The sequence below is a fragment of the Zeus faber genome, assembly GCF_960531495.2.
Source record: "Zeus faber genome assembly, chromosome: 13".
Classification (NCBI taxonomy): domain Eukaryota; kingdom Metazoa; phylum Chordata; class Actinopteri; order Zeiformes; family Zeidae; genus Zeus; species Zeus faber.
The window spans coordinates 2,692,263-2,717,256 of record NC_137198.1 but is presented as its reverse complement, the minus strand read 5'-3'; the positions used below and the strand labels follow the sequence as shown (position 1 = coordinate 2,717,256).

Below are 24,994 nucleotides of genomic sequence, written 5' to 3'. Positions count from 1 at the left end.
GGCTACTTCCTGTGTTCTGGACGAAAACAGATGTCACTTCACTGTCTGTGCAGGTGCAGTCACCTGAGTGCTGAGTGGGAGGAGCTAGAGGAGGCCTGCAGCGAGAGGAGCGGCCAGCTCAGCAAGGCCCTCACCAGGGAACAGGTAGAGAGAGTGAGAGAGAGAGATGGAGACAGACAGATAGACAGACAGACAACTGTCAGTTTCACTGTTTCCTCTGCAGCTTCTCCTGGACGTTGCTGAGCTGGAGTCCAGGCTGAGCGACGCCCTGAACCTCGTCAGCTCAGATGAACACGGCAAGGACCAGCTGGCCACACACAGACTGCTGAGCAAGCACCAGGTAAAACACACACACACACACACACACACACACACACACACACACACACACACACACACACTGCTGAGCAAGCAGCAGGTACCACAACATGGACTCTCCTACTACTGACATAGTATCTCCTCTCTTTTCCTCTCCTCCCCCATCTCCCCCTGGAGGTGTTGGAGGGCCAGTTGGAGGTGCTCAGGGTGGAGGTGCAGCAGCTGGAGGAGCAGGTGAACGAGGCTCTGCAGGAGTGGAGCCTGAAGGAGCTGAGGAAGCCTCTGAGCCACCTGATCAGCCTGGAGAGAGAGCTGCAGCACCAGGCTGCCGCCAGGTGCACACACACACACACGCACGCACACACACACACACACACACGCACACACACGCACACACACACACACACACACGCACACGCACACACACACACACACACACACACACACATACGCACATGCACACACACACGTGCACGCACACACACACACATGCACACGCACTCACACACACACACACGCACGCACACACACACACACGTGCACATGCACACATACACACACGCACACACACGCACGCACACACACACATGCACACGCACGAACACGCACACACACGCACACGCACACACACACGCACAGACACACGCATACGCACACACACGCACACGCACGCACACGCGCACGCACACACACGCACACGCACACACACGCACGCACACACGCACACACACGCACACACACACACGCACAGACACACGCATACGCACACACACACACACACACGCACAGACACACGCATACGCACACACACGCGCACGCACACACACATATGCACACGCACGCACACGCGCACGCACACACACGCACACGCACACACACGCACACGCACACACACACACACACGCACGCACACACACGCACGCACACACGCACACGCACGCACGCACATGCACACACATGCACACACACACACAGACCCACACATACACGCACACACACACAGGTACCTAGTAACTGATGCTTAAAGGTCTGTCTGTCTGTCTGTCTGTCTGTCCTTCAGAGGACAGAGGTTGAAGGAGGTGTTCCATCTCCATGAGTTCAACAGGGAGTCTTCAGATCTTCAGGACTGGATCAACCAGCAGAGACAGACGGCTGCATCCCAGGACCTCGGCCACGACTACCAGCACATCCAGGTGAAAACCAATACAACCGCAGCCCACTACTGGTGACACTGGGAGCCTCCCAGTACAACCACAGTCGGTAATGGTGACACTGGGAGCTGCCAGTACAACCACAGTCTGTACTGGTGACACTGGGAGTTTACCAGTGAGGTTGTGTGGTTTCTCCTGCAGCTCCTGTGTTCCAGGTTCGAGAGCTTCCTGAAGCAGCTCGACGTCGGAGAGCAGAGGATGAAGATGTGCACGGAGCTGGCGTGCACACTGCAGGAGCACACACACACACAGGGCAAGCACGTCACACACACACTGCAGGAGCTCAGGTACACACACATACACACACACACACACACACACACACACACCGTAACAATACACACACACATATTAATTGTATGAAATGAAGGAGGGATGAAATGAAGGAGGGATGAAATGAAGGAGGGAAGGCGTTCAAGGTGGTTGTGTCCGGTGCAGTGCATCATGGGAGGAGCTCCGCTGCATCTCCAGGGAGCGACAGGATCAGCTGATCAGAGCTCAGCACAGTCACTGCCTCCACCAGGAGCTGAGCGACGCCCTGAACCACATCCAGGTGCCTGTCTGCCTACCTGTCTCTCTGACTGCCTGTCTGTCTGTCTGTCTGTCGGTCTGTCTGTCTGTCTGTCTGTCGTTCTACCCGTCTGTCCGGCTGATAGTCACTTTTTCTCATTTCTCTTGCTCCATCTCTTTTCCTCTCTTTCCTCTTCTTTTCCTCTTTTGCTCTCTGTCTGTCCCCCCCTCCCTCCCTCCCTCTCTCTCTCCCTGTCTCTCTCTCTATCTAGGAACGAGAGAAGAGTATTCCAGACAGCGTTGCTAAGGATCTGAGAGGAGTGACGTCACAGCTGAGGAAACATGAGGCTCTGGTCCACGAACTGGCTGCCACAGAGCAACAGGTCAGAGAGAGAGAGAGAGAGAGCGAGAGAGAGAGAGAGAGAGAGAGAGAGAGAGAGAGAGAGAGAGAGAGATCTTTGAAACTTTGTCCTCAAAGTGAAAATACTCCCAGGCTGGAAGATATTTCAGAATAAGTTCTGGAAATGTATAATATATAAATATCTGTATAATACACTGTAAATATACAGGGAAATATGTTAAAACGATTGAACAGTAATTAATTAAAGTAATTAAATAAATATACACCTTTAAATACTAATATTTAAAAAAATACATTCATTCGTGTGTGTGTGTGTGTGTGTGTGTGTCTCAGCTCCAGCAGCAGCTGGACGCAGCGGACGACATTTTGGTTCACAGCTCAGAAAACCTGAGGCTGCGTCTACAGGAAGTGCAGCAGGAAGTCGTGGAAAAGTGGGAGGAGCTTCGACTCCGCACAGAGCAGAGAGAGGAGGAGCTAAACTTAGCCTGCCAGAGATACCAGTTCCTCAACATGGTACGATCCAGGAGAGGGATGGATGAATGATGGATGGACGGATGAATGGATGAATATCTAGACGGATGGATGGATGTGTAGATTGATGGATGGCTGGGTAGATGGATGGATGTGTAGAGGGATTGATGAATAGATGGATGGATGGATGGAAGGGTGGATGGATGGATGGAAAGGTAGATGGATGGATGGCTGGATGGATGCTAACCATGTGCCGGGCGTGGTGCAGGTGCAGGACTTCCTGCTGTGCTGCAGCCAGCTGCGGGTGCAGATGTCTGCAGAGGAATCCATCAGTGATGCGGCCGCAGCCGACCTGCAGCTGCGGCTGCACCTGCAGCTGTGGGCGGAGCTGGAGAGCAGGCAGCAGACGTACCAGCATGCACTGCAGCTGGGGGAGGAGCTTCTGGAAGAAGACGCACAACACAGGAGAGAGGTGAGAGTCAGAAGAGAGGAGGAGGAGGGATGGAAGGACAGAAGAGGACAGATGTAGTCAACTACTTTACTGCAAACTTTTGGTTATCTCATTACTTCAGTGTGTGTGTGTGTGTGTGTGTGTGTGTGTGTGTGTGTGTGTGTGTGTGTGTGTGTGTGTGTGTGTGTGTGTGTGTGTGTGTGTGTGTGTGTGTGTGTGTGTGTGCAGGTCAGTGAGCGGCTGCACACGCTGCAGACAGAGCGCCATCTCCTGGAGCAGCAGTGGAAGGACAGGCAGCGGCTCCTGGAGAACGTTCACCTGGAGCAGATCTTCTGCAGAGACTTGGACAGCATGGAGAGCATCTCCAACACGCAGGAGGTGTGTGTGTGTGTGTGTGTGTGTGTGTGTGTGTGTGTGTGTGTGTGTGTGTGTGTGTGTGTGTGTGTGTGTGTGTGTGTGTGTGTGTGTGTGTGTGTGTGGATTAATGTGTGTATTTTTTCAGGTGGTACTACAGAAAAGCGCCCTGGGTGACACAGCTGACGACACTGAGGTTCTGATCCGGCGTCATGAAGCGTTCCACAAGCTGCTGCTGTCTCAGGATGACAAGGTGAAACTTTATCATGGATACAAATGAATACTAGAACCCAGTGGAACCCAGTGGGACCCATTAGAACTCACTAGAACCCAGTGGGGCCCACTTGATCCCAGTGGGACCCATTAGAATCGAGCAGAACCCTCCCAGGTTGTGTTTAAGTGATTCCATTCAATGATATCATTAATTATTACAAGTGTGTGTGTGTGTGTGTGTGTGTGTTCATCTTTGTGTGCGTGCATGTTTATATGTGTATGTGTGTGTGTGAGTGTGTGTGTGTGTGTGTGTGTGTGTGTGTGTGTGTAGCTGTGTGCACTCTCAGACCTGGCTGAGCGGTTGAAGCAACAGCTGAGCAGAGAGAGGAGTGGGCGTGTCCAGCAGAAGCTCAAGGCGCTGGTGCAGCGACGTGATAGGCTGAGGCAGCTGTCCTTGAAGCGCAGGGAGGAGCTGGGCGTCTCCCGGCTGCTGTGCATCTACAGACGGGACGTTGCTGAGGTAACCGGGCAGGCAGTCGGCCAATCTGTTCAGCCCTGTCTGTTCACAGAGGGCGATCAGAGAGAGATGCGAATAAAATAATTTAAAAAAAGTCTATCTTTGTGTGTGTTTGTGTGTGTGTGTGTGTGTGTGTGTGTGTGTGTGTGTGTCTGTGTGTGTCTGAGTGTGTGTGTGTGTGTGTGTGTGTGTGTGTGTGTGTGTGTGTGTGTGTGTGTGTGTGTGTGTGTGTGTGTGTGTGTGCAGGCGGGGCAGTGGCTCTCAGAGCGCATGCAGCAGTTATCAGACTCTAACAGGTTGGATCTCAGCAGCTTGAAGTCCAGGATGAAGATCCTCCAGAAGCACCAGGCGTTCGAGGCCGAGATCCTGGCGCACAGAGAGCGGATCAGCTCCGTGCTGCAGGTAGGACCTCCGTCACCCCCGTCACACCCCTACATCAGCTCCATCACACTTAAACATCAGCTCTGTCACACTCCAACCTCAGCTCTGTCACATTCCTACATCAGCTCCGTCACACCCAGACACTCCTCCATCAACTCCGTCACATTCCTACATCAGCTCCGTCACACTCAGACACACCTCCATCAACTCCGTCACATTCCTACATCAGCTCCGTCACACCCAGACAGACCCCTTTCAGACCCTTGAGCGTTTGCAGGAGCTTGGATCCACAGACGTCGGGTCTTCCGGGGCAGAGAGTGATCCCATGGTTGTTCAGATCCAGACCTGATGTTCTGGTTCCTCCTCCACCAGGCCGGGGAGGAGCTGCTCCACCAGAACCCCGCCTCTTCCAGGGAGGTGCGACAGACTGCAGCCGACCTGGGGCTCCACTGGGAGGCGCTGCAGAGCGCCGTGGCGGCCCGAGGGAAAGTCCTGGAAGACCAGAGAGACTTTCTGGAGTTCCTGCAGAAGGTGGAGGAGGTGGAGGCCTGCATACGGAATAAGGTGGGTTTGGTAGCTATAATTATATTCTGTTATTTGCATCAACTGAATATGTATTTTCTTTTATTTATTCATTCACTTATTTATTCTGTATGTTATACTTCATTTGGCAATACTCTTCTAATGACTGCTATGCCACTTTGTTATGGTGGCCCGGAAGGCTCAACTCACTGCAAGTGAGTTTACAAACACATGTAAACACACAAAGCTCAAGTTCACCAGTGAAGAAATAACAAAAAGTGCTTGTCTGTGCGTGTCTGTGCGTGTCTGTGCGTGCGTCCAGGAGGTGATGATCAGTGTTGGTGAGGAAGGCTCAGACTACGAACACTGTGTCGAGCTGCTGAAGAAGCTCAGCGAGTTCAGAGGCGCCGCAGGGGTAAGACCACGCCCCGCTCGCCCGCCCAGGAGCGTGCACGGTGCGGAGGCACATCGTCATATCGTCATAGTCAGAAACCTACACTGGAGTGGTTTCAAAATAAGAGCACATTAAACAATGAAACAAATGTAATGATGGAAAAGAATAACAACATGGGCGTCATACTCGCATTTCTTCTGTTCCAGCACATAACAAATATTCAATACATCCATGTCATCATGGTGTGTGTTATTGCCCTGATCCTACAGGAGGTGACAGTGGATGAAGCTCACATCACGGCCATCAACACACTGGCAGACAGACTGGAAGACAGACGGACTACAGATGAGCTGCTGACCGTCAGACAGCGGAGACAGGCGCTCAATGACAGGTTAAACACACACACACACACACACACACACACACACACTTGTATAAACACACTAACACACACATTTACATTTACATTTAGTCATTTATCAGACGCTTTTATCCAAAGCGACTTACAAGGGAGAATAACATTCAGCTACATTGCGACAGAGATTAGTGTAACAACAACATTAGTGTAACAATAAATACTGCTAAGTAGTTCTAAGTAACTGTAGGTTAGGACAGGAGGTACTCACTGAAGAGCTGGGTCTTCAAGTGCTTCTTAAAGACAGAGAGGGAGGTCCCCGCTGTGGTCATTTTTGGCAGCTCGTTCCACCAACGTGGAACTACAAATGAGAATAGCCTGGATGGACGTGGCTGTACGGCCGGCAGAGCCAGGCCACGCTCATTTGACGAGCGCAGCATCCGGGGGGCAACATGTGCTCTTACAAGAGCATTTAAGTAGGTGGAGCATTCCCAACAATCACTCTGTAGGCCAGCATCAGAGACTTGAACTTGATGCGGGCGGCTACAGGTAACCAAGCGGCTACAGGTAACCAAGCGGCTACAGGTAACCAGTGGAGCTGGATGGTCAGCGGAGTGACATGTGCCCTCTTTGGCTGGTTGAACACCAGTCTTTCCGCAGTATTCTGTATCATCTGTAGTGGCTTCACCGCACAGGCCTCAAGCCTGTTAAGAGGGCGTTGCAGTAGTCGAGACGGGACATCACCAAGGTTTGTACCAGCAGTTGAGTGGCATATTGGCTCAGGTACGGCCTGACTTTTCGGATGTTGAGTAGTGCGTAGCGGCAGGACCGGGAGACGGCGGCAACATGGTCCGAGAATGTCAGTTGGTCATCAATAATGACACCAAGATTCCTTGCAGCCTTGGTAGGAACAAGAGATAGAGAGTCGATTTTAATATCAATGTTGTGATAAATACCTTGTTTGGCCGGGAAGACCAGCAGTTCCGTTTTCGCCAGATTTAGTTGAAGATGATAATCCTTCATCCATGTGGATATGTCAGCGAGACAATCCGAGATCCGCGTCGAGACAGTAGGGTCGTCGGGCGGGAAGGACAGATAGAGTTGAGTATCATCCGCATAGCAGTGATATGAAAAGCCATGTGAGCGGATGATGGGGCCCAGTGAGGTGGTGTATATGGCAAAGAGGAGGGGTCCCAGCACAGAGCCTTGGGGCCCCCCTGTGGTGAGGTGGTGAGGCACAGACAGCTGGCCTCGCCATGTCACACTGAACGAGCGCCCAGTAAGGTAAGATTCGAACCAGGAAAGTGCACTGCCCGTTATGCCCATGCTTGAGAGTATGGACAGGAGTATGCTGTGATTGACAGTGTCAAAAGCAGCTGATAAGTCAAGCAGAACGAGAACCGAGGATTTGGCAGCAGCTCTAGCAGTTTTTAAGGCCTCTGTCACAGACAACAGGGCTGTTTCAGTGGAGTGACCACTTTTGAAGCCAGATTGAAGTGTATCAAGAAGGTTGTTTCTTGACAGGTACTCTGTAACCTGTCTAGAGACCGCCCTCTCTATGGTTTTGGAAAGGAATGGGAGGAGAGAGACCGGCCGATAGTTTTCTACTTGATTGGGATCGAGTGAGGGTTTTTTGAGCAGTGGTGCGACCCGAGCCGCTTTGAAAGCGGAAGGGAAAGTGCCGGAAGTGTGGAAATGGGATCGGATCTAGCGGACAGGTAGTAGGACGGCTACATGTTAGTAGTTTAGATACCTCACTTTCAGCGAGGGGGGTGAAACCAGGGAACGATGAGCCCAGGGCTGGAGGAGACAGGTTGTGAGTAAGTTGTTTAGTGAATTGGCTGCTGATGGCTGCCACTTTGTTCGTAAAAAAGGAGGCAAGGCAGTCAGCAGTGAGGTTAGTAGCTGGGGGAGGTGGTGGAGGGTAAAGCAGAGACTTGAAGGTGGCGAATAACTTACGTGTGTCTGTGGCACCGTTGATCCTATCGTTGAAGAAGGCCTTCTTGGCAGCAGTGATGCTGGAAGAGAAGGGAACACACGTTATCATACCTGAACACGCGGACACATCCCCCTCTCCTCCTCCCTCCAGGTGGAGGAGGTTCCATGGAGTCCTGAGCAGTTACAGGAGGAGGCTGGAGGGGGCGCTGGAGGTTCACGCGCTCATCAGAGAGCTGGAGGAGGTCCGCGACCGAGCCAATCAGAAGGTTTGTTACCGCCGCCCGTCGGCTCCGTTGCCGCCCCGGAACGATGCCCGGAACAGCGTTCAGAACGTTGGCGCTGGAGTCCAGGCCCTGACGAGGCGTCTCTGCAGGTGCTGCTGGTCCAGGGTCAGGACGGAGGCTTCGACGTGGAGAGCGTGGAGAACCTGATCCGACGGCACGAGGAGACGCAGAGGGAGGCCGGGGTCATCCGGGAGAGGTCAAAGGTCTGGACGAACATTGGTGGTTTGCCTCAAATAGGACAACTGATCTGCTCAAATACAGAAAATGCTTTTACTGAGGGTTTTCAATGGAAATATCAATAAATACCCGACCAGTTAATGGAACCGAATGACAACGGTGCGAGAGGGGTGTCGGTGCGAGAGGGGTGTCGCGATCGCGAGGGGGTGTCTGGTAGGAAAAGGTGAAAGAATCACAGTAATAAACTTCCACTTATACAGGACTTTACATCATCATATATAAGTCTGCATGGTTATATACAGTAGTATAGGAGCAAATATGTGTGGTAGGATATGCTACTGAGGACCTAGGACCCCTCCCCAGGTCCTGGATGAGCAGGTCTCAGTTCAGCTGAAGTGTCGCTCAGTGTTGGCTGACAGACTGAGGACCAAGCAGAGGGACGTCCAGACGTCCATCAAGACCATGGACAAGGAGGTCAAACTCAGGTTATTATTATTGTTATTATTATTGTTATTATTATTGTTGTTGTCGTTGTTGTTATTATTACCATTATTATTGTTGTTATTATTATTATTATTGTTGTTGTTGTTGTTGTTATTATTATCATTATTGTTGTTGTTATTGTTATTATTATTATTATTATTGTTGTTGTTGTCGTTGTTATTATTACCATTATTATTGTTGTTATTATTATTATTGTTATTATTATTATTATTATTGTTGTTGTCGTTGTTGTTATTATTACCATTATTATTGTTGTTATTATTATTATTGTTGTTGTTGTCGTTGTTGTTATTATTGTTATTATTATTGTTGTTATTATTATTATTGTTATTATTATTGTTGTTGTTGTTGTTATTATCATTATTATTGTTGTTGTTGTTGTTGTTGTTGTTGTTATTATTATTGTTATTATTATTGTTGCTGGAATTTTTTTAAATTTAATCTTCTTGGCGTTTTTCGGGCTAAAAGTATCTGGAACACAACAACCACAGTACGCACAGATATGGTTGAGCTCTCACTGGAACGTTTCAGACTACATTTGGAGCAGAAATTAGTGAAAAACTAGAAGGTACGTTGGAGAGATTTGATTAGTTTCGGCCACGTGCCGCTTTGTGACATCATCTTCCGAAGTGAGTCCAAGCTTCGTCTCTCGGAACTCATTTGCCTACGACCACTCGCGACACGTGGACGGACAACATGGGCCGATGCCGCGTTTAAAGGAAACTCGCAACACTGTCGTCCGTGCTGCGTTTCACAAAACCCAGAAAGGTATAATCGGTCACACCACAGGAAGTTCTGAGAACCTTTGGAGGAACAGTCCCTTTCCCTTTGTGTCCGCACTGCATGATCCAGGAATGATTGTGATTGTTAAAACACCGTTCTTGAGGAACATTTAAACGAAACCACACCAGAGGAACACTGAGCATGAGAAGTACTCACAGGAAAAAATGACGGAAACTCTGACCCTGCGTTGCTGACTGCAGCTATATTTATTCTTCTTATTGTATTTATTATATTCATTATTATAACAATAATTATTATTATTATTTATTATTATATGTATTATATTTATTCTTCTTGTTATTATTCTTCTTATTAGCAGCAGTAAGAATTTAAACAATTGTCACTGATTTGAAGCTTTGATGCCATTACCTCTTTGCTTGTCTCAGTCTCCGTTCTGAAGACTGAACCGATTCCAAATGGACCAGAGAAGAAACCAAACTGAGCTGGTGTTGCACAGTACCGGGTGGAATCACGGGAAATGTTGTTCTTCCAGGAAGGAGCAGCTGCAGGCAGCCCACCAGCTGCAGCTGTTCAAGGCCAACCAGCGCCTCCTGCTGGAGTGGAGTGTGAGACAGAGCGGTGAGCTGGCGGAGGAGGCTCTGCCCTCCAGCCGGGCCGACGCCGACAGGCTGATTCAGGAGCACCAGGACTGGAGGGTACGCGCCACGTCTTCCCCACAATGCAGTGCGGTTTCTAACGAACGGCATCTCGCCACTAAATTATTTGTGATAGAGACGTGGGCTGCCGACGACTGTTTTACCTGTTTCAAATGTTTGGACCCTAAGAGCTGTGTGTGTGTGTCTGTGTGTGTGTGTGTGTGTGTGTGTGTGTGTGTGTGTGTGTGTGTGTGTGCACCTGTGCGTGTGCGCACGCAGACGGAGATCGCTGCCCGAGCAGAGCGTATGAACTCTGTTCTGGACTTTGGTCTCGGTCTGGTTCGGTCGGGTCACAGTTCCAAAGCGGAGATCCAGAAGGCCCTGAAGCAGCTGGAGGAGGCCCGGGACGGACTGAACACGGCCTGGGAGGAGCGCAGGAGCACCCTGGACCAGGCCAAGCACCTGCAGGTCCGGTCCTGGCAGCGGCACTCCACTCCTTGTTTTATAACAATATCTTTTTTGGGATCATATTGTGATGAGATCGAAATGAGAAGACATTGACCCGTAACACACAAGTCAGGGGTGGAGTGTTAGAAATGTAATATCTCAGTCGCTTTTAATATCAAATCCAAAAGGTCCTAAACCAAAGTTGCACCTGATAAACATGAGGGTCTGCAGTGATCTGGGTCCGGGTCACTCTGACTCTGCTCTCCGTCCTCCAGGACTTCCTGAGCGTCATGGAACAGAGCGACACCTGGATCAGCGCCAAGGAGGCTGCCCTGGCCAATCAGGGCCTTGGAGTAAGAGCCTGGCCAATCAGAACCTGAGAGCTGGAGCCTGGCCAATCAGAACCTGAGAACGGGCATCTGGCCAATAACACATCAGTTAGTCCTACGATGTCGTCGTGTTTAGTTGTGACCGTTCAGTCCAGTCCAGTCAGATGCTTCGTGGGTATTTGGAGCTTTTTCAGTCGAGCTAACTGTCCATAACCTGACTATGTAAAACCACATGTAGCCATGGTTAACACAGTGTGTAGGTCAGTGTGTAGGTCAGTGTGTAAATAGCAGTATGCCCCTCAGATCTCTGTGGCAGAGGTGGAGGCTCTGCTGAGGAAGCACGCTCAGTTCGAGGAGGTGTTGGAGGCCCAGGTGGAGCAGATGGAACAGGTGGAGAAGATGGCAGAGCAGATGGCCCAACAGAAGCACTACGACTCCACCAACACCACAGCCAAGACCAGAGCCTTCACTGCCAGGTACCACCACCACCTTGTAGTCAGACAGGTTGTGTATAGTCCCTCTATTCCAAACCATGTTCAGCAAAAACCTGGAAAACCCTGGAATTTTGTTTGTGGTTTCCCCGGTCATGGAAAGTCATGGATTATGGATTATGGGGATAAAAACTATGACTTTACAGGTCATTGTCATAAAGAATGTCCTGGAAAATAATTTCTTGACCACTAGAGGGCGTGGGTTCACCCTCCTGCTTGTTCTCTCCGTCCCCCTTTGTTGTGTAGGAAGAACAGACTGATGGAGCAGAGTGAGACGTACAGGAAGGAGCTGGAACAAGCTCTGCAGCTTCAACACTTCCTTTCACGGAGCTGCGAGGTATTCCACCTGTGTGTGTGTGTGTGTGTGTGTGTGTGTGTGTGTGTATTTACAGGTGTGTGTGTGTGTTTTTAGGTGTGTTTGTGGCTGAACGAGAGGAACGCTGTAGCGGTGGACGAGAGCTGGAGAGACCTGAGCAACCTGCAGTCCAAGCTGCTCAAACAGCAGAGCTTCCAGGTGGAGGTGCTCTCCAACCGAGACAGGGTGGAGGCCCTCACCCAGGTGTGTGTGTGTGCGCGTGTGTGTGTGTCTGTGTGTGGATACACACCTCACATAATGTACAATTCAAGTTTTCGCACACTTGCTTTCAGGCGTTGGTTATGTTCTGAAATATGTCGTCTGGGACGTCTTAACGCAACGTAAGCTGCAGTACCGAGCGTCACAGCGGGGGGGGGCGCTACAGCACGCACCAACGGAAAACGGTATATTCCATTGTAGCGTGTTCATCTGTCTCAATCTACTCTTTGATCCCTCACAGCAGAAACCTCTTCCTCCGCCTGACGCCCGATCTGTCCAGGCTCTGGCGGAAGGGGTTTGTCGACACATTCATTCCTAGAAATTCCATTTCTCCTCCTCCCGTTGATTCCTTCCTTTTTCTCCGGAACAATACGCTGCGACGCCTCCTTCCTCCGCAGTTTGTTTGTGGCCGCGGCTCCACCAATCAGATCAGGGCTGTCCTCTAGCGCCCCCCCACCCCCTGCGGGAAACGCCGGTATTTGCCCCGCAGCGCTGTGGGAGTGTGTGGTCAGTTAGTTCGTACGACCGGACAGAGCCGCGTCTGCGTTCATGTGCTAGCGTGAGGTTTGCTGCGTCCAGGAGGGGCGGAGCCTGTTGTCCCGTCCACTTCCTGCTCAGACCAAGGTCCAGAGCTGCGTCACGGAGCTGACGGACGGGTGGACGAGTCTGCTGCACAACTGTAAGGAGAGAGAGAGCAGGCTGCGGCAGGCCTACAAGGTACACACACACACACATGCACAAACACACACATGCACAAACACACACACACGCCCATGTTTAAATTGTTTTTTTCAGGCTCTCCAGTTCCAGCGCTCATTGGACGACATGGAGGAGTGGGCGGAGTCTGTGGAGAGGGAACTGAGCAACGAGGACTGTGGCTGCGACCTGCCGTCCGTCACCAGGCTGCTGAAGGTTCTGCAGGGCCTGGAGGAGGAGCTGGACCAGCAGGGAGACAGGATCCAGGTACTGAGCGGGAGGGAGGGACAGACACAGAGAGAGAGAGACAGACAGACAGGCAGGCAGGCAGACAGTGGATCGGCTCATTTAAAATCATCACTTTCACTTGCAAAGTCTTCTGATTGTGCAAACCATTATGCTGAAAAGGTGATTTAACCATCCTGATCAGTTTAAAGATCCTGATCAGAGCTTATTGTGCGTAATCACCGGGTGTCACGACATTTCACTGCATGTATGTATGACCCAATGTATATGTATGTGACAAATAATCTCTTGAACTTGATCAATTTAAAGATCCTGATCGATTGTTGTCTATTGAAACAAAAGCTTCTTGGATTGGGAAGAGGAATAACAGTCCGGAGTCCCAGCTGCTGTTCCGTCAGGCTGTTCTGTCAGGCTGTTCAGTCAGGCTGTTCAGTCAGGCTGTTCAGTCAGGCTGTTCTGTCAGGCTGTTCAGTCGGGCTGTTCAGTCGGGCTGTTCAGTCGGGCTGTTCAGTCAGGCTGTTATTTCAGGCTGTTCTGTCAGGCTGTTCAGTCAGGCCGTTCTGTCAGGCTGTTCTGTCAGGCTGTTCAGTCAGGCTGTTCAGTCAGGCTGTTCAGTCAGGCGGTTCTTTCAGGCTGTTCTGTCAGGCTGTTCTGTCAGGCTGTTCTTTAAGGCCGTTCTTTAAGGCCGTTCTGTCAGGCTGTTCAGTCAGGCTGTTATTTCAGGCTGTTCTGTCAGGCTGCTCTGTCAGGCTGTTCTGTCAGGCTGTTCTGTCAGGCTGTTCAGTCAGGCCGTTCTGTCAGGCTGTTCTGTCAGGCTGTTCAGTCAGGCTGTTCAGTCAGGCTGTTCAGTCAGGCGGTTCTTTCAGGCTGTTATTTCAGGCTGTTCTGTCAGGCTGTTCTGTCAGGCTGTTCAGTCAGGCCGTTCTGTCAGGCTGTTCTGTCAGGCTGTTCAGTCAGGCTGTTCAGTCAGGCTGTTCAGTCAGGCGGTTCTTTCAGGCTGTTCTGTCAGGCTGTTCTGTCAGGCTGTTCTGTCGGGCTGTTCTGTCGGGCTGTTCAGTCAGGCGGTTCTTTCAGGCTGTTCAGTCAGGCTGTTCAGTCAGGCTGTTCAGTCAGGCGGTTATTTCAGGCTGTTATTTCAGGCTGTTCTGTCAGGCTGTTCAGTCAGGCTGTTCTGTCAGGCTGTTCAGTCAGGCTGTTCAGTCAGGCTGTTATTTCAGGCTGTTCAGTCAGGCTGTTATTTCAGGCTGTTCAGTCAGGCTGTTCTGTCAGGCTGTTCTGTCAGGCTGTTCAGTCAGGCCGTTCTGTCAGGCCGTTCAGTCAGGCTGTTCAGTCAGGCTGTTCTGTCAGGCTGTTCAGTCAGGCGGTTCTTTCAGGCTGTTATTTCAGGCTGTTCTGTCAGGCTGTTCTGTCAGGCTGTTCAGTCAGGCGGTTATTTCAGGCTGTTATTTCAGGCTGTTATTTCAGGCCGTTCTGTCAGGCCGTTCTGTCAGGCTGTTTTGTCAGGCTGTTCAGTCAGGCTGTTCATCTCTGGGTTCTGCTGGGGCAGGTTCTCCTGGACACAGCCAGGAGCTTCCAGTCTGAAGGGAACTTCCTGGCAGAGCAGATCCAGAGCAGAACGTCCAGAACCATCAGCAGGTGACTCCAGTTATGATGATGTGTCTATGGAAGCCTCACAGGCTCAAAAAACATCTACTTGGTCATTTGTTGAGCTGCTGTGCTTCTCAAGGCTCATGTTTGATTTGACTGTGAAGTGGATGGAACGTGCTCACGCTCTCAAGGTACAAGGGCCTGGAGGAGCCGCTGCAGTGTCGCAGGGAAAACCTGGAGTCCTGGCAGCTCCTGTTCCAGTTCCACCGCGACCAGGAGGAGGAGCTTAACTGGATGACGGACAGGCTGCCGGCCAATAGCAGCAAAGACTGGGGAGCCACCCTGAGCAGCAGCCAACAGATGGTGAAAAAACACCAGGTACCGTCTGTCTGTCCGTCCGGCAGAGCGACTGACTAACTGACTGACTGACCGACTGTCTGTTTAGGGGTGTTTATTCTGGCTGTTTTTCAGGTTTTGGTGCAGGAAATAGCCAGTCGCAGCCCATTGGTCCAGGCCGTCCAGGAGGCGGGGCAGAACCTGGTAAAAGCCAACAATGATTTTTCTAAATCCTGTTAATTGAAAATAATCATAGAATCCAACAAGGTTGACCTCCATCCACTAGAACTCCATCTAGCAGACCCCATCCACTAGACCCCATCCAGTAGACCTCCATCTAGCAGACCTTCATCTTGTAGACCCCCATCCACTACCCCCCGATCCACTAGACCCCCATCTTGTAGACCCCCACCCACTAGACCTCCATCTAGCAGACCCCCATCCACTAGACCTCCATCTAGTAATCCCCCTCCGCTAGACCTCCATCCACTATACCTCCATCTAGTAGACCCCCATCCACTATACCTCCATCTAGTAGACCCCCATCCACTAGACCTCCATCTAGTAATCCCCCTCCGCTAGACCTCCATCCACTATACCTCCATCTAGTAGACCCCCATCCACTAGACCTCCATCTAGTAGACCCCCATCCACTAGACCTCCATCCATTAGACCCCCATCCGCTAGACCCCCATCCACTAGACCCCCATCTCATAGACTCCCATCCACTAGACCTCTGTCCACTAGACCACTCTCTAGTAGACTTCCATCCACTAACCTTCCCTCTCTTTCTTGTCGTCCATCTAACTTCCAGGTCAGAGGTCGTCACTTTGCGTCACATGATGTCAGGGAGCGTCTGGAGGAGCTGAAGACGGTTTCTGAGCGGCTGAAGAGAGAAACGGAGAAGAACGGCAAGATGCTGCAGGAAGCCGTCAGAATCCATACCTTCCTGTCAGAGGTACCTGTCCGTCTGTTGGTGTCTGTCTGTCTCTCCATCTCTCTGTCTCTCCATCGCTCTCTAGCCCATCTCACACATAGTTCCCGGTAAATTACTGGGATAACCTTTCCGCCACCGCTAGTGAGTTCCACTAATCACACAGGCAGCTACATTTGGGAACATTTCCGTCTTGCACCTTTTCACACATGCCATGACCACGCTGGAATAGAAGAGGCAAGGGACAGTCCGTTCCAAACGATGCGATCGTTTGGACAATCTGTCGGCAACTGACGTACACTCTGAATGTCCCCGGACACAACAACCCTATCCCAATGTGATTAAATCAGTGTGATCATTTTCAACCTGTCCTGCCTCCGGAGAAGGAACGTTCTCCACACGTTCTACCTTTCCCTGTCCGCTCGCTCCCTCTCCAGCTCGGCGCTGTGCTGCAGCCGAAGGGACACTGGGCACAAGCAGAGCACTATTTTTGTTTTTTTTCTTCCCAAAGATGAGTCATTTTTTAAATACTTGTACAAAATCATTATTCGTAAAAACCCACTATTTGTGCTTTGGCAACACCGGATTCGGATTCTGCTCCACCCATACTTAATCTGCTTGTTTCAGTAATGTTACAGCTTCCATTCCCACACACTTCCATTCACAGCTGTATCCGCATTTTCCCAGAAATGATACGAGGTCTTGAGGTGGGAAATTGCTCAGAGATTTCCCGGAATGCAGGAAATTTTCCGGAACATTTCAGGGATATACTGCATGTGGGGGATCTGTGTCCCTCTGTCTGGCAGCCACATGGTTTCCAGTTGTCTCCCTGATTTCCTTGAGTCTCTGCTGCATCTGTCCTCCTCGGGTGGCGCTGGACGACCAGGAGGACAGGAGGACCTGTCTCCACCTGTCTCTCTCTCTCTGCAGGTGTCAGAGTTGGAGTGGTGGCTGGACGAGCAGCGCAGTGTGCTGGAGTCCAGGGACTGTGGACGGAGCGAGGAGGTGACAGAGTCTCTGCTGAAGAGGCTGGACACTCTGGACATGGAGCTGGACAGCCAGAGGGTCAAGGTGGAGGCACTGCAGGAGACAGAAGCCTCGCTGCAGCACCTGGGACATCCCAACAGGTAATACTGTCCTACAGGTACACTGTCCTATAGGTTGACTGTCCTACATGTAATACTGTCCTACATGTAATATGTCCTACAGGTAATATGTCTTACAGGTACACTGTCCTACAGGTACACCTCTGCAGTGCTACAGGTATAAACCACCCTCCCTTTCTCTCTCTCTCTCTCTCTCTCAGTCACATGGTCTCTAAGTGTCTCCCTGATGTCCTGGAGCGTTTTGAGTCTCTGCTGCGTCTGTCCTCCTCGCGTCGCGCTGCGCTGGATGACCAGCTCCGCTTCTTCCTGTTTGAGAGAGAAGCTAAAGAACTACAAACATGGCTGATGTCCAGGAAGACCCTAGCAGAGAGCCAGGACTGTGGACAGGATCTGGAGGACGTGGAGGTAAAGGACGTCCTGAACGGGGGTCAGGGACGTGAGATGAAGGGGGAACATAGGGGATTCAGTAAAGAACAGAAGAACCACCTCTACTCCGCCTCTACTCTGCTTGACTTCTAGTCTACGTGTACCCTACACTACTCTACTCTCTAGTGGACTTTTCATCAATATATTTATGATAAACATATGATTTGATTGTTAATTTTGTCAATATAAAGACATAATATTAGAATATTTCATTTATCATTTGATTTAATCTGTTTTCATCGAGTCAATATGTGACTTTGACTGATGTCATCTCCTCCAACGTGTCCTCCCCAGGTGCTGCAGAAGAAGATGGAGGTTCTGGTGTCGGAGGTGACTCTTCTGGGTCAGAACCGGCTCAGTGCGGTGCAGCAGCTGGAGCGGGGGCTGGAGCGGGTCGGCGAGGCCCGGCAGAGAGAGCGCTCCGTCAGCCGACTGTGGGAGGAGCTGAACCAGGCCATCAGGACCAGAGAGCAGGCAAGACCACTTCATCACAGACGTAGCGAAACACAACGGGGATGCAGCGTAGTCATTCCAGCCTCTCGCATTGGGGCCTAGTGTTGCTTCGTTACGATACCGTATCTGAGGCATCATTTCCGGCTTTGTGCTTTCAGAGGCTTCGGCAGTCGAGGGAAATACACCAGTTCAACCATGACGTGGGGGAGCTGCGGAGCCGCCTGACGGAGAAGGAGGCAGTCCTAGACGTGGAGGACCAGGTCCAGGACCTGCTCTCCGTGCAGACCCTGCTCACCCAGCACGGGGCGCTGGAGGTAGTAACTATACATCACTCACTGTCTTATGTACTGTTTTCTCACTGCCAAGCACAAATAATGTCTCCCGCAGAGGGAGCTTCTGCTGATGTCGGAGGAGGTGTCCAGGGCCCGGGAGGAGAGCAGGGCTCTGGCCAGGCGGCAGCCCAAGGCCCAGGCCGCGCTGCTGGGCCGGCAGGATGAGGTGGAGATCTGCTGGAGCCGGCTGCAGGACAAAGCCTCCGAGCGCCGGACCCGACTGGACCAGGCCGAGGCCGCCCACCAGTACTTCACTCACTGGACCGAGCTCATGTAAGTTCTGCTGCTGTCAGCCAATCAGGAACGGCCGAGGGGTATTCAATGGAGAAACAAAATGCGTCTTTAAATTATTCTTCTCACCTGTGATGGACCTTTACAGAACCTCAGCGACAACAGCAACATTGAACAGAGTGAAGAGATGACGTGTGTGTGTGTGTGTGTGTGTGTGTGTGTGTGTGTGTGTGTGTGTGTGTGTGTGTGTGTGTGTGTGTGTGTGTGTGTGTGTGTGTGTGTGTCATTCCAGGGCCTGGCTGAAGGAGATGCTGTCCCTGGTTGGAGGGGCGGGGCTTGGAGGCGCTGGGTCTGACCTGGAACAGTTGATCAGGAAGCACGACGAGTACCGCATTCAGATCGACCGGCAGCTCAGCAAATCACAGGCTACGAGAGAGGAAGGGCGGAGTCTGGTGGAGGACGGGAACTTCCTGGGACAAGAGGTGAGACAGACGACTGTCACATGGTGGATTCCCTTAATCTATGTGATGATTTATTTGAGGTACAATATTGACTTTTAATCCCTAGTAGCATTCAAATTAAGCTTATTAGATTTATGTGTTATTTGAGTGTTTTTATTTGTCATTGTATGATTTCACACTGGAGCGTCGCCCTCTACTGGTTACTAACAGGAATTTCCTCATAATCAGTAAAGCCGGTCTTTTCATTCCAGCTGCTTGTTTCTGAAGCAGCGTACGGAGTAGATCGTCTGTACTGAGAAACCTCTGGATCTTTTCCCTCTCCCCAGGTGGAGGAGCGAGTGTATGAGCTGGAGCAGCTGGAGCTGAAGGTGGAGGAGGTATGGGAGGAGACCAGGGTGGTGTACCGAGAGGAGCTGGAGATCGTCCTCCTCCGCAGGGAGCTGGAGCAGGCCGACCGCTGGCTCGCCTCCTACGAGAGCACGCTGACCGCCGAGGACTACGGGGTAGGTCTGAAGCGGCTGAGGATCACGGGATGGATCCGGTCCACAGAACAGAAAATGCCAACTGTGGTTCCGTTCGATTCCTTTCTGGAGGCGCTACAAGTACTGCGTTCTGTTGAAAGGACGCTGTTCTCTCTTGGTTCTTTCCATGGTGTTCTGCTGAACCTCCACCTGTGGCTCCACCCAGGACTCTGTTTCTGATGTTCTGGAGCTGCTGAAGAAGCAGGAGGACCTGGAGGCCATGATCCAGGCCCAGAGTGAGCGCTTCACGGCACTGCAGAAGAAGATGACCCAGGTGGGCGGAGTGCACCACCCAAGACGACAGTCAGAGGAACGGGCTCTTATACAAACATTTTGCGTTAAAATGTGTGTGAAATGTTGTTTTATGTTTTTATTTATTTTGAATATTCGCTAAACTCCTGTCCTGGCGCTCTCTCTCTCCATCTAGAGGGAGAGGAGGCTGGGTATCCAAGGTAACGGTGACCAGGAGGATGGGGTTGGGCGAAGGCGGACCCCCGTGCGAGTTTCCTCTCTGAAGCGGAAGCCGTCCGACCACAAGACCCATCGCATCACTCCCTCCATGTCCAGAACCTCAGTGCTGCGAGTCAGCAGCGGCAGACAGACAGCAGAGAGACAGACAGCAGAGAGACAGGTGGGAAGTCCCGCCCCCAGCCCGTCTCTCCTCCCTGCTGCTGCTCCTACAAGAGTTACGAGGGGAGGGAGGGGGGTCAGATGGCAGATTGAGGACCTGGGAGACACCAGGGCCTCCTCCACCAGCCCTCTGCCCACCTCTTCCTCTCCACCTCCTCCCTCCTCTTCCTCTCCACCTCCTCCCTCCTCTTCCTCTCCACCTCCCCCCTCCCCGTCCTTTGCACCTCCACCCTCCTCCCCTCCTCGTCCTCTTAAGAAAACCAAACCCCCAGTGGCACCAAAGCCCAGGATCTCCCTCATCTGTTCAACGTACCCCGCCCCCGCCCCTCTGCCCCAGGACCAATCAGAGGAGTCCGTGAGCTCGCCCGACTTCCCTCGACCAATCATGAGGCTTGTCGCCCCGACCGAACCTCCGCCTCCGCCTCCGGGGATCGCAGAGCGACGTGCTCAGCCCCAACCGGATGCTGACACCGCGTCACGGCAATCGCCAATCAGGGATCAGTTTCCTGGTTCAGAAGCTCCCCCCACCGAGTCAGCTGATCTGTCTCCTCCAATGAGAGCATCCCCTGCGTCTTCACCACAGCCGCCGAGGAAGGTAGAGGACCAATCAGAGGAGCCGGCTGATGAGCACACCGCCACTCCCCAAGTACAACACGCCAGTCAGGTTCAACTTCAAAACACATCCAGCGATAGAGAGAGGGAGTGAAAGAGCTGCCGACCGTTATTAAAGCGCCAGTCAGGTGTGTGTTGATTGGTCCATGCTGTGTGTCCAGGTGGGGGCGGGGCTTCCTCTCAGGATGGATGGAATGTTGGAGATAAAACTCAAACCGGCAGGAAACAAGGTGAGTCCGTGCCGCTCTGCACATCCCGCGTAGTCTCAGACGCGCTTCATTTCAGAGCGTTGTCATGACGACGCTGCACAGAAACCCACACATTGTGCCTCATGATGCATTGTGGGATACGCTCCCAGCGCGGCGTGCGCACGATGGTGTTGCCCCGGACCGAGTGTGTCATCCTGGTCCTGTCACCGCCCGGCGTTGTGCTTTCAGGGCGTGGAGCACTGGGAGGCGGTTTACGCGACGCTGGAGGGTGGAACTCTCAACCTGTTTGCCGACAGGCGGGCTGCCCTGCAGGTAAGGACCGCGAGCAAGGCACTAAGACTGCAGGCGGGGGCCGGGTGCTCTCCTCCCTGATGCTTCCTGTCTGATGTGCTGCGTCTCCGCAGAGGAGCTCCAGGTGGCCCCCCATCGACACGGCCGGAGCCGTTTGTAAGGAGAACCTGTTGCACCGCGGGAAGGAGAACACGCTGAAACTAATGTGAGGCTCCACTGCATCCCTCTCTCACACACAATGCAAAAGCAGTTGGGTGTAATTGTGCCCATTTAACCTGATCCTTGTGTGAAGAATCTTTGAATACAAACTTTAATGGAAATAAAGGTAAAATAAAGATAAAGGTTCTTCATTAATCCCCAAAGGGAAATTCCAGTGTTGCAGCAGCATCTTTTACAAAAACACATCTTGTTTTGAACAACGTGTGTTTTAATACATACATAAAAGAACAAAATCAATAAACAATAGAAATAATAATTTTATAAATAAATAAAATAAAATAAATGTAACTGATTGAAAGGTAAAACTTAAAGTAGAAGTTTAATGTCAAGTAAAAATGTTTCTTGTGCATCGGCATCGGAGGAGGAGTTTCCTCTCCTGGAACAGGGTGGAGTCATCGTCGCTGCTGCTGCGCTGCAGGAATGAGCTCCTGTAACGTCGTCCAGGGAGGAGCCTCAGGCTGAACACACTGTGTTGTGTGAGCAGCAGGTCGTGTAGGGGCTGTGCGGTGTCGTCATGACGCCGAGCAGCAGGTCGTGTAGGGGCTGTGCGGTGTCGTCATGACACCGAGCAGCAGGTCGTGTAGGGGCTGTGCGGTGTCGTCATGACGCCGAGCAGCAGGTCGTGTAGGGGCTGTGCGGTGTCGTCATGACGCCGAGCAGCAGGTCGTGTAGGGGCTGTGCGGTGTCGTCATGACGCCGAGCAGCAGGTCGTGTAGGGGCTGTGCGGTGTTGTCATGACGCTGAGCAGCTTATGCAACATCCTTCTCTCCACAAGCAGCTGCAGAGCGGCCCCCAGCACAGAGCCAGCCTTTATTATCCGTTTATTCAGTCACAATAATATGACAAATTAAATGGGACTGGGAGTACTGGGAGATGGTGAACTAGACTAGGAATACTAGGAGAAGGAGGTGAACCAGACTGGGAATACTGGGATGAGGAGGTGAACCAGACTGGGAATACTGGTTTCAGCCCCTTCCTTCTCTCCTGTGCAGTCTGGAGGATGGCAGCCACTTCCTGCTCGCAGCCTCCAGCAGGAAACAGCAGCAGACCTGGATCAGGAAGCTCCAGAACTGCAGCTCCAGCTCTGACGACTCTGGGTAGGAGGAGTTAGTTAGTAGTTTACTAGAGGTTTAACTAGTTTTACTATATGTTCCTTAGTTTACTAGAGGTTTAAGTAGTTTAACTATATGTTCCTTTAGTTTACTAGATGTTTAACTAGTTTTACTATGTGTTCCTTTAGTTTACTAGAGGTTTAACTAGTTTTACTATATGTTCCTTTACTTTACTAGAGGTTTAACTAGTTTTACTATATGCTCCTTTAGTTTACCAGAGGTGTAACTAGGTTTACTATATGTTCCTTTAGTTTACTAGAGGTGTAACTAGTTTTACTTTGTGTTCCTTTAGTTTACTAGAGGTTTAACTCGTTTTACTTTGTGTTCCATTAGTTTACTAGAGGTTAAACTAGTTTTACTATATGTTCCTTAAGTTTACTACAGGTTTAACTAGTTTTACTATATTTTCCTTTAGTTTACTAGACGTGTAATTAGGTTTACTATATGTTCCTTTAGTTTACTAGAGGTTGAACTAGTTTTCCTATATGTTCCTTTAGTTTACTAGAGGTTTAACTAGGTTTACTATATGTTCCTTTAGTTTACTAGAGGTGTTACTAGGTTTACTATATGTTCCTTTAGTTTACTAGAGGTTTAACTAGTTTTACTTTGTGTTCCTTTAGTTTACTAGAGGTTTAACTCGTTTTACTTTGTGTTCCTTTAGTTTACTAGAGGTTTAACTCGTTTTACTTTGTGTTCCTTTAGTTTACTAGAGGTTGAACTAGTTTTCCTATATGTTCCTTTAGTTTACTAGAGGTTTAACTAGTTTTACTATATGTTCCTTTAGTTTACTAGAGGTTGAACTAGTTTTCCTATATGTTCCTTTAGTTTACTAGAGGTTTAACTAGGTTTACTATATGTTCCTTTAGTTTACTAGAGGTGTTACTAGGTTTACTATATGTTCCTTTAGTTTACTAGAGGTTTAACTCATTTTACTATGTGTTCCTTTAGTTTACTAGAGGTTTAACTCGTTTTACTTTGTGTTCCTTTAGTTTACTAGAGGTTTAACTCGTTTTACTATGTGTTCCTTTAGTTTACTAGAGGTTTAACTCATTTTACTATGTGTTCCTTTAGTTTACTAGAGGTTTAACTCGTTTTACTTTGTGTTCCTTTAGTTTACTAGAGGTTTAACTAGTTTTACTATGTGTTCCTTTAGTTTACTAGAGGTTTAACTCGTTTTACTTTGTGTTCCTTTAGTTTACTAGAGGTTTAACTCGTTTTACTATGTGTTCCTTTAGTTTACTAGAGGTTTAACTCGTTTTACTTTGTGTTCCTTTAGTTTACTAGAGGTTTAACTCGTTTTACTTTGTGTTCCTTTAGTTTACTAGAGGTTTAACTAGTTTTACTATGTGTTCCTTTAGTTTACTAGAGGTTTAACTCGTTTTACTATGTGTTCCTTTAGTTTACTAGAGGTTTAACTCGTTTTACTTTGTGTTCCTTTAGTTTACTAGAGGTTTAACTAGTTTTACTATGTGTTCCTTTAGTTTACTAGAGGTTTAACTCGTTTTACTTTGTGTTCCTTTAGTTTACTAGAGGTTTAACTCGTTTTACTTTGTGTTCCTTTAGTTTACTAGAGGTTTAACTCGTTTTACTTTGTGTTCCTTTAGTTTACTAGAGGTTTAACTCGTTTTACTATGTGTTCCTTTAGTTTACTAGAGGTTTAACTCGTTTTACTATGTGTTCCTTTAGTTTACTAGAGGTTTAACTCGTTATACTTTGTGTTCCTTTAGTTTACTAGAGGTTTCACTAGTTTTACTATGTGTTCCTTTAGTTTACTAGAGGTTTAACTCGTTTTACTTTGTGTTCCTTTAGTTTACTAGAGGTTTAACTCGTTTTACTATGTGTTCCTTTAGTTTACTAGAGGTTTAACTCGTTTTACTATGTGTTCCTTTAGTTTACTAGAGGTTTAACTCGTTTTACTTTGTGTTCCTTTAGTTTACTAGAGGTTTAACTCGTTTTACTTTGTGTCGGCCTAGCAGTAGTTTTGTTTTCTTTGGCTCAACTCTAATGTAGTTGATTTCAAGTTTAGGATCATTTAGTTGAGTTTAACTGAGTGACTTGGTTTATTGAATTTAATTCACTATTTTCATCTTGACTGAGTTTAGATTCCTGCTAGTTCATTTTTTTTTTAACGTGTCTCTCTCCCTTTCTGTCTCTCTCTCTGTCCCTGTCTGTCTGTCTCTCCCTCTCCCTGTTGGTCTCACTCCCTGGACCTCTCTCTCTTTCCCTGTCGCTCTGTCCCTGTCTGTCTCTCTTTCCCTGTCTCTCTGTGCCTGTCTTTCTCTTTCCCTGAACCTGAATCCCTGTCCCTCAGTCGGGCATCGTCCGTCACCCTGAGCTCAGAGAAGCTGATGGACATTGCAGAAGACACCCCCACCCCCCGGCAGGACGACAGGACAGGCAGACAGGAGAGA

The 24,994-nt window shown here is 50.0% G+C and overlaps 1 protein-coding gene across 1 annotated transcript in view; it reads left to right on the top strand.

Moving 5' to 3' along the window:
- The window catches only part of sptbn5 (spectrin, beta, non-erythrocytic 5), a gene marked incomplete at its 5' end in the record, with an annotated part of 54,069 nt that overhangs the window by 24,720 nt on the left and 4,355 nt on the right, over positions 1 to 24,994 (top strand). Inside the window, 46 exons of the mRNA XM_080012687.1 lie at positions 54 to 144; positions 224 to 340; positions 496 to 653; positions 1,379 to 1,511; positions 1,671 to 1,796; positions 1,981 to 2,082; positions 2,312 to 2,422; positions 2,734 to 2,913; positions 3,140 to 3,343; positions 3,578 to 3,700; positions 3,825 to 3,929; positions 4,257 to 4,409; positions 4,686 to 4,808; positions 5,160 to 5,351; positions 5,632 to 5,724; positions 5,973 to 6,094; positions 8,148 to 8,262; positions 8,370 to 8,576; positions 8,821 to 8,942; positions 10,238 to 10,400; positions 10,620 to 10,808; positions 11,063 to 11,140; positions 11,420 to 11,592; positions 11,854 to 11,944; positions 12,020 to 12,166; positions 12,761 to 12,898; positions 12,977 to 13,144; positions 14,670 to 14,758; positions 14,902 to 15,088; positions 15,182 to 15,250; positions 15,861 to 16,004; positions 16,911 to 17,107; positions 17,287 to 17,491; positions 17,807 to 17,986; positions 18,124 to 18,279; positions 18,353 to 18,570; positions 18,821 to 19,010; positions 19,316 to 19,492; positions 19,677 to 19,784; positions 19,938 to 20,093; positions 20,397 to 20,735; positions 20,914 to 20,982; positions 21,190 to 21,273; positions 21,366 to 21,457; positions 22,464 to 22,568; positions 24,895 to 24,994. The exon at positions 24,895 to 24,994 is cut by the window's right edge and continues 79 nt beyond it. Of these exons, the coding sequence (XP_079868813.1) occupies positions 54 to 144; positions 224 to 340; positions 496 to 653; positions 1,379 to 1,511; positions 1,671 to 1,796; positions 1,981 to 2,082; positions 2,312 to 2,422; positions 2,734 to 2,913; positions 3,140 to 3,343; positions 3,578 to 3,700; positions 3,825 to 3,929; positions 4,257 to 4,409; positions 4,686 to 4,808; positions 5,160 to 5,351; positions 5,632 to 5,724; positions 5,973 to 6,094; positions 8,148 to 8,262; positions 8,370 to 8,576; positions 8,821 to 8,942; positions 10,238 to 10,400; positions 10,620 to 10,808; positions 11,063 to 11,140; positions 11,420 to 11,592; positions 11,854 to 11,944; positions 12,020 to 12,166; positions 12,761 to 12,898; positions 12,977 to 13,144; positions 14,670 to 14,758; positions 14,902 to 15,088; positions 15,182 to 15,250; positions 15,861 to 16,004; positions 16,911 to 17,107; positions 17,287 to 17,491; positions 17,807 to 17,986; positions 18,124 to 18,279; positions 18,353 to 18,570; positions 18,821 to 19,010; positions 19,316 to 19,492; positions 19,677 to 19,784; positions 19,938 to 20,093; positions 20,397 to 20,735; positions 20,914 to 20,982; positions 21,190 to 21,273; positions 21,366 to 21,457; positions 22,464 to 22,568; positions 24,895 to 24,994 (6,589 nt within the window). The remainder of the gene's footprint in view (positions 1 to 53; positions 145 to 223; positions 341 to 495; positions 654 to 1,378; positions 1,512 to 1,670; positions 1,797 to 1,980; positions 2,083 to 2,311; positions 2,423 to 2,733; positions 2,914 to 3,139; positions 3,344 to 3,577; positions 3,701 to 3,824; positions 3,930 to 4,256; positions 4,410 to 4,685; positions 4,809 to 5,159; positions 5,352 to 5,631; positions 5,725 to 5,972; positions 6,095 to 8,147; positions 8,263 to 8,369; positions 8,577 to 8,820; positions 8,943 to 10,237; positions 10,401 to 10,619; positions 10,809 to 11,062; positions 11,141 to 11,419; positions 11,593 to 11,853; positions 11,945 to 12,019; positions 12,167 to 12,760; positions 12,899 to 12,976; positions 13,145 to 14,669; positions 14,759 to 14,901; positions 15,089 to 15,181; positions 15,251 to 15,860; positions 16,005 to 16,910; positions 17,108 to 17,286; positions 17,492 to 17,806; positions 17,987 to 18,123; positions 18,280 to 18,352; positions 18,571 to 18,820; positions 19,011 to 19,315; positions 19,493 to 19,676; positions 19,785 to 19,937; positions 20,094 to 20,396; positions 20,736 to 20,913; positions 20,983 to 21,189; positions 21,274 to 21,365; positions 21,458 to 22,463; positions 22,569 to 24,894) is intronic.